Genomic DNA, 8,913 nt, shown 5'->3' with positions numbered 1-8,913 from the left:
AGTTCCTATAGAATGCAGACAGTGGGTAAATGTATGGAGAATAAATTTAATTTAACTATGAAATTGTGGGAAAGAAATATCTTTTATACCCTTTATTCAATAGGACAATTAATAGTGTAAAAGTAAATATCACCAAACATAAGGATAGATTGTGATTAAACTCATATTTAAATATGTATTTATGAAATTAAAGAATAATTACTTCGATAAATGAGTTCTACATCTACTACTTGAACACATATCTGTAAGCAGTGATATAAAAACATGCATTTTGAATAATCACATGCAAATGAGATGCACATTAAAAAGCAATACTAAGTTAAAACTGAAATGAAACCAAAGTTTAGAAAATAACACTCAAAATTATTATCAATTTTTTACAAATTCATATACATAATTTCATCAAAAACATAAAGAAAATTGTGATATTAAAATATATTTAAATAAATAAGTAAACATGTGGTTTCATTTCAGATATGGCAGAATCTATGTAATATCAATAGCAATGTGGCACTATGGGAGGCAAACGATGATTAAACAATAGAAAGCTTATGTCTAGAAACACTGAGGAACCTGCAACGAGTGATAAGCATACACAGGTGTTCCACTTGTCACATTTGTGCATGTTGCTCATATGCTAATTTAGGAGGGTTTTCTGAAAGCCAGACACTGCAGTTAATTGCTGTGTAAAAAGTCTATATACCCTGATCTCCCTGTATAGAGTAATATTCAAAATCTCCGCTACCACTTCCACTTGGTGCAACTTCAATTGTGGTTGCAACCACCGGTGTCACAATAGGTAAAGATGGGCCTGTTACATAGGATCGTAATAGAGTGGAATCTACAGTTTCACTGGTTGAAAACAGAGCACTGTCCAAAGTTTTACCGAATGTTGGCGTTACCAAAAAACTTTGATCCCCTGAACCCTCACTATCTCCTCCTTCTGACACATCTTTATATATAATAATTGACAGAGAACAGAAACACAAAATGGAAATAAAATAGAAAACCAAAAATGAGTGATGACAAATAAAAAAAAAACTTACACTGATACTTCTGGCAAGCATTTAAGATTAAAGAAGGAGAATAATTATCTAATACACATTTTTATATTTTATTATATTTGATCATTCTTTTAATTGTTTTACTGTCAATAAATTTGATGTAATTCAGCTACCAATGCAGCTACCAATCAAATATGGAATAAATTTAAATTTAATTACATACCAAGTTCATTATGTGCCATAGTCAACTTGCACAATATGTATATGTGGACCATGGTCTACATGTACCATGGCCTATATGTAGCACCAATACACATGATGGTCAATACATACCACAGACAATTTGTATTATGACAATGTGTGTGTACAATTCCATAAAAAAAAAAATTGAAATAGACTTTTTGAAAGCATCTATTTGGGTGAAATTATAGTATAAAATCATTACAGTATATCTGGCTGTAGAAAAATCTGTATAAATGTTAAATCATATTGGAAAATCATTTAATAAAATATAGATTCCAGAAGTGAGACAATGGTACCCAAACCTACATAAAATGTCTATGGTATGAATCATAAGTGAGTAGATAACAATGATGGGAATGGAATGGTTAACATGCAGTAGAAATGTAACCTTAGTAATTAATCATGGTTGACAATGTAATGAAGACGAAGTTATTTTAAACTTAATGGCATTTTGAACATTCAAAATAATGGCATAATTTCAACATAATAACACTTGTTACACAATACACATAAAACATACATAAAAAAGGTTTTTACTATATTTTGACACAACTAGTATTTGCAACATAATGAAGAGGGCTTAAAAAACATAACTTAGGATTCTTGAGTATAAACTTTATGTACTTGTGCATAGTGGGACACTGTGCACCTTATAAATCCATTGATTGATTGACAGTTTTACACTACGTAATAAATAGTATCTTACCTGTCTGACACCTGTCACCGGTCTTCCCAAGGGGACATCTGCAAATAAATCCAAGTACACCTTCTTGTGCAACACATTGTCCATCTCCACATGCCCCTGAAATCAGTGAAATCAACTCATAAGAGTCAAAGACTACAAACTTCAAGTAATACACAACCACAAATGAAACCACAATAAATTCAGATAAATTTCATGGTAGCTACCGGAGTAACATTGCTCGGCTTCCAGCTCACAATTCTGGCCAACAAAACCTGGCTGACAACTGCACTGGTAGCCAACTTCTGTTCCAGATTCCGAGCAGACTCCACCATTCAGGCATGGGCTGTCTTGACACACCTGGCAACTGGTGACACCAACTTGTGACAGAGCATCTCCTCCAAGATCAATATTCTCTCCTCCAATAATCACCTGACTCACACAACCTGGAAGAAAATGCATTTGAAGTTTCAGTTACAAAGTTCCAGTCATCCTTCCATGTTGCCCTTCCATTTTCATTTGAATAGCCTACAACATTTGGATGCTCTGCTATTCAAAAGCCGTAATATGACGGTATAATGACAATGGTTCAAGTATTATTCTTACATTTCAAATCACATCAAAATCAAATCAAATCTGAACATAAGAAAATTAGCAAAAAAGTTCATTCTTTGTAAAAACTTGCTTTGTAACTTACCAACAAATCCACCTTTTAGTCCTGAATTCCGAGCAATCTCTCCAAACTTAGGCACGCCACCAAGGTACAAGTGCTGTAATAGATCCATACCTTGGAACTGACCTCCAGATTGTCCAAAAACTTCATTCTGACCATGTACTAACATTTGACCTGCCTTTAGACTTCGCTTCAATGTTACAGTATGCCACTGACCTAATTCTAATGGCTCTTCACTTCGTATGATTGCAACACCACCTCCCAGTTCAAATCTGAACTCGGCGTGACCCCCGAATAGTCCGAATGAGAAGAAATCACCAGAACCATCAGTCTTCTGCCCATTATACAAGAGCATACCTGTATAGAAAATGCATGGCTACTTCTGAGTGTTTTTGTCACTTCATTGATATCCAGTGTTTTAGAGTTTAAACGGAAGGAGAGCAACACCGGAAGAACTGGAATACAATTTATTCTATAGAACTAGAATTAGAATGAGAATTAAGATTTATAACCAGAATTATGATTTAGAACCAGAATATGAAGAATCAAAACATTATAATTTTATTTTACTTAGTACCTTTTTGTACTGAATTCATGTATCATTTATATATCTATTGTATCAAGCAATGGCGAGCTAAGAGTCTCTTTTAGTGGAATAATAAAGTTCTCTTATCTATTATACGATTACAATTACCATTAGGGCTTTCAGGTTTGAATGAAATATCAATTTCAAATTCTTCGTATGCCTTCGATAGTCTAGGATACTCAATATAGGACAGGGGCATCTGTTGGAAGTATGGGACGAAGCCTGAAAAAAAAAAGAACGGTAAAAATGCGGTTTACTTTTGAAATATATTCACATAATTAACTTATATATTTAAGCAGCAGAAATAATCTGCAGTTCACTATCATTTTACATAATAATATATTATAATAATAATAATAATAATAATAATATTTTAATATTTAACAGGTAAAAATGAATTTCTCTGCCATTTTTTTTATATTTTTAGGCATATACTTTTTATATCATATTGTATTTTTATGGTGACCCTGTTTTTGGTGTTTGACACACTGTTGGGTCTTGAATAAATAAAGAGATAAACTTTTCTTCATAAAAATATTACTAATATTCAAATAATCATAACAATAATTGATAAACATACCACCAATGTAAAGTTCTGCTGTGTATTCCACTGCACCTTGCGTATTATTTGCTGTACACACGTAGGTGCCGCTGTCTTCCTTTACAACATTGTTAATGGTCAGGACACCACGTGAAATAACTCGGTTTGCAGGTAAATCACCATTAAGTTTTCTCCATGAGATCCTTGGTGAAGGATAACCAGTGGCGAGGCACGTAAAGACAACAACAGAACCAACTGCAGTTGTTCTACTGGGTGGTTGGATCACAGCTTGTGGGGCAGCTGATGGAAAAATACAAACAGTAATGCATACACCATTATGGAATACTTGTAGACTGCTATGATCAATAATGATTAAACTATTTGAGCTCTGACCATTCAGTCATTGCTTGTACTAGTATAATTTATTATGATATAACTGACAAAATTAGTAAATCAAACATTTTTTTATTAAAAAAAACACCTACAGAAATAACATTTGCAGAAAATACTGAATGTTTTTCTAACGCCCAATGCGGTAAATTAGTAGTAGAAATCGCCAGTAGTAGCAGTAGCAGTAGTAGTAATAGTACTAGTAGAGGGAAGTATTACAGTATTAACAGTGCATAGCTTTCATGACTTACATTGAACATAGAGAATAACTTGGGAATGAACAGAGTCAACAACATTGGTGGCAACACATCTATATGTTCCTGCATCTGCCAGCTGTACTATTGGTATAGTCAGCATACCTTCTTCTATTTGTGCGCTGAAAGGGATTTCAGCATCGACACGAGTCCACTGAATTGTGGGAGTTGGGTCACCGGATGCTTTACACTCAAACGTAACTGACTCACCGATTGCAACAAACTGCACAGCTGTGTGCACAGTTATCTCAACAGCAGGAGGAGCTAAAATTTCAAAAAGCATTTTAGTAATACTTATTTTTCTTTTTTAATTGTTACCATTCAAAACATCAACACTCTTTCCACAGCTGTTGTATAGAAAATTAAAATTACAAACTAAATCTATAGCATTTCCTTTATAGATTTTAATGCTTATAGCTTGATAGCAAACTTTAAATCTTAAGTGTTAGAAATATAGAGTAGCACCTTGAAGAGTCAGATAACCAGTAGCTTCAGCACGACCAGCAGAGTTCTCGGCAGTGCAGGTGTAAGTTCCTTGGTCCTCTAGTGCAAGGTTACTCAAGCTGTTCAGATAAGGAAAATCAATGACAATGAGACATAAGTGAACATGTCTATGTTAAACAATTAGATGTTCACTGATGTTCTTGATGGGTTTTATGAAATCAACGAAACCAACGCCGGATCCAGCGGAGGGGAAGGACCCGCCGAATGCGAAGCCGACGAAACCTCCAGCGGTGGAGGCGAGTCATCCGGCGCCGCAACAAGAAAGTATAATACATACTCCAAGTATTGAAATACACGCCATCGTGTTGGGATTCAATATTTCGACATTAATTATGTCATCATCAGGAATCAATTCTGATGATGACATAATTAATGTCGAAATATTAAATCCCAACACGATGGCGTGTATTTCAATACTTGGAGTATGTATTATACTTCCTTATCTGAGATTAATCAGTGGACCTTTCGGTTTTTGTAACATGCAAAACACTAAATATGATTATAACCACATCAATCAAATGAAGCAATATACTTATAATAATTAGAAACTATAATAACTAGTATCTGTATAAGGTTTATACAGCAATATCACAACTAAGAACAGATTATTTGAGGACACATCATTAATGACACCTAGTTACTAAAAAAAAAAAAATCACTTTCCATTGTTATAAACTTACATCAAGTTATTGTTAACTACTGATGCCGTGTCAGGCAGGATACCATTATCTTTTCTCCATGTGATCCTTGGAGGTGGTGAACCAGCAGTCACATGACAATTGAACTCAACTGAGGATCCAATAGCACGCATCAGACTGAATGGAACAACAGAGACAGTTGGAGGTACTGAAAAAATATAATAACAAATATTTCAAGTTCCTGATTGTATATCTTATATTATCCTAAAAACATTTGAAATTAAACACGTATGAATCAGAAATACAGGACAGATAAAAATAAAAACGATGAGAAATTAACCAAGATAAATCTTAGAATAATAGACAGGCAATTAGTAATTGAGAAGTGAGTAACTAATAAACTGTCGGTAGCACTTAAGAGTTGGTGGTGAAATGGCCTATGACAAACAACATAGCGAAATAAACAAAATGTCGGCAGTCAAAACAACCGAGAGCACACTGTAATCAAAATAGTGACAAAGAGTTTATATAAATGATCAAAATTATTACATATTATTATATATATAATACATATACATATATATATATATATACATATACATATACATATATATACATATATATACATATATATGTATATAGAAAAATATGGAGACGATGGTAAATGAAAATACAGACATCGAAGGTAGACTTAAGGAACACTTTTGATGTCTATGAGAGTAAATAATGAAAGTAGAGAGCTAAACATAGTGGCCCATACAAAATGAATGAAATACACGGAAAAAAAATTGAACTGTATAGTTAGTCCAATCACAGAACTATAAGTGATAAATAAAAAAAATAATACAAAGCTATAAAATAGAGTGAAATAAGCAAAACTAGATATCAAGTAGCCCAATCAACAGTGCCATGTATAAACTATTTGTTATTTTAGATATACACCCTTTATTATTATGTTAATGTGACAAGATGATCTGTCTAAGCTGTCTTCACTTACACGCTGAAGAAGGTTGTAGGAACAACCAAAATATATGTGAAACTTATAATAAATATTTTTGTGTTCCTTAAGTCTACCTTCGATGTCTGTATTTTCATTTACCATCGTCTCCATATTTTTCTATATATATATATATATATATAACTGACACTGTAAGTGCTACTTTTAAATAAGTTCCATGAAATATCTAAGTATGTATTATACTATCTTATCTGAGATTAATTTTGGTTTTTATGTTCTAATATAAAGAATCGTGAGAAAGACACAATTGTAAGTCTACAAGAACTGACACTGTAAGTGCTACTTTTAAATAAGTTGACAGATATATACTTATATAATTATATAATTTTATACTAAAATACAAATATATTTCTATCACATGGCAGCTGTTCAAACAAGTAGTTTATTTGAAACCTTACCAAGTACAGTAATGTCAGAATAGCTACGGCTTGTACCAGCCTGGTTTGAGCAAGTGCAGATATAACGGCCTGTGTCATTGGCTGATACAAAATGTATTGTCAGCAAACCATAAGAATCGGTGGTAGCAGAATATGGTAGCACACTACCATCCTGAAAAAAAAGGAGAAAAACCTGTCTCATCAACATGTATAACCAAAAAAGACACAGTGCGGTGATGAAATGCTTCAAAAAATAAATAGTTGTTTTTAACTACGTATTTATAGTAGATATTGTAGTATCTTAAAAAGGAATAACAACTGCTAAATATATCATAGAACAGTAAACTAAATGAAATCTGCTGCCCTCTATAGTAAGTGCATACCTTTTCCCATTTGTAGGTAATGGGGGAAGTGCCTTGCTTTGCAATGCACTGTATACGAATTGTCCCACCTGCAACAATGGTTTGCGTTCTTGGCATAACATCAGCAACTGGAGGAGCTAGAGGAAAAATCAAATAAGTACAATAAATAAAATTGTCATTATTTTCTTGTTTTGAATTTTGATTACCAGCTTTCAAAGTACCACCTACCATTAACAATCAGAGACACAACAAAACGTTCAAAACCGGATTGAGTTCCAACAACACAATAATAATCGCCAGAGTCTTCAGCCAGCGAATCATAAATTGTTAAGACTCCGTTATTGGTTCCATGTGATTCCGGCATTTCCATATGTACACGCCTCCACATGACGGTGTAGGACCCTGGCGCTGCACCTTCAGTGTTACAAATAAATATAAAATTCTTTATCAACTTTCAATATATCAAAATCTGCTTAGCATTAAATGGTCTTATCTAGAAAATACACTAACATTAATGGAAGGAATTAGTTTATATTCCATAGATGAATAATCATCATCATCATTATCCTCATCAGTTTATAGTCTATTATTATTTCATGCAAGCATGGGTTAGACTGTACTTGTAATGGCAGCTTTCCATTCTGCACAATTCTGTGCAAGCTCTTTTTCAATCCCTTTGCACAAAGGTCATCTCTAATCATGTGAGCCCAGGTTTTGCAGGGTCTACCACGTCACACTGTTACCATTAACCATAAGATGTTGGACCCAGTTATTATAATTATGAACTACTGTATATTATTTTCTTCCCAATGCCTACCTTGAACTGTACAGCTGAACTCTGCATCCTCTCCCTGTATGACTCTCAATTCAGTTGGTGTTACAACAACCTTACCAGTTGGGTCAACAGGTACAACTAAATCAAGACAGCAAACCAGTACTCTTGTGAAAATGATCAAGCAACAAATTTAAAATGCAAATTAATTTGGTTTTAATGGTGGTTAAACCAGAAACAGAGATGAAAATTGTATAGACTGAGGGGAAATATAATACAATCTAAAAAAAGCCCACAAGATTCTATAGTGGTTTCGCCAAGGTAAAGTTGGTCATAGGTAATTCAATGCAAACACATCTAAAAATTCTAAGAGAAACACTTGCACTAAGAGAAACACTCGCACTAAGAGAAACACTTGAACTAAGAGAAACACTTGTATGGCAAGCCATACAACCAAGGCTTATTACCAGGATAGGAAGCTGGCTGGTTTAAGCCATCTAACTTGAATTAGCCTTATGTGTAGTATTGTTATGCTAATGAGCCAGATAGACACAGTCTGCACATGCTCAGAAAAACAAAACTTTCCTTTGCCACACTGCAGCCCGCACTGCATATCGGCTATTCGTACAGCTAGGCCTGCTAAGGATTACAGTACGGTAAAACAAAGAAAAGGCTTATTAAAATAAAAAATTGGCATTTGTGAGCAATACATTTTAATTTTATATAAGTAAGTAGTAAGTATATTAATAATTTTAATGCACTAGTTAGTAGATAACTTAATGTTCTAATTTGTTATGGGTCTTTTTTCTGCATTTTTGTAAGCGGTTAGACATGGCCTAGGCTAGCCTATGTGATGTTCATTGTAATAC

At 33.7% G+C, this 8,913-nt stretch overlaps 1 protein-coding gene across 1 annotated transcript in view; it reads right to left on the bottom strand.

Moving 5' to 3' along the window:
• The window catches only part of LOC117101914 (basement membrane-specific heparan sulfate proteoglycan core protein-like), a gene marked incomplete in the record, with an annotated part of 79,116 nt that overhangs the window by 7,513 nt on the left and 62,690 nt on the right, over positions 1-8,913 (bottom strand). Inside the window, 11 exon segments of the mRNA XM_033242029.1 lie at positions 1,954-2,049; positions 2,157-2,375; positions 2,627-2,959; positions 3,297-3,410; positions 3,769-4,029; positions 4,371-4,637; positions 4,839-4,936; positions 5,558-5,723; positions 6,932-7,082; positions 7,294-7,409; positions 7,501-7,686. Coding sequence (XP_033097920.1) covers positions 1,954-2,049; positions 2,157-2,375; positions 2,627-2,959; positions 3,297-3,410; positions 3,769-4,029; positions 4,371-4,637; positions 4,839-4,936; positions 5,558-5,723; positions 6,932-7,082; positions 7,294-7,409; positions 7,501-7,686 — 2,007 coding nt within the window.

This window comes from Anneissia japonica, unplaced genomic scaffold (genome assembly GCF_011630105.1).
Source record: "Anneissia japonica isolate Jap-2015-1 unplaced genomic scaffold, ASM1163010v1 scaffold4988_len2956909_cov206, whole genome shotgun sequence".
Classification (NCBI taxonomy): domain Eukaryota; kingdom Metazoa; phylum Echinodermata; class Crinoidea; order Comatulida; family Comatulidae; genus Anneissia; species Anneissia japonica.
The sequence above is the reverse complement of the archived record's forward strand: the minus strand, read 5'-3'. Positions and strand labels throughout refer to the sequence as shown.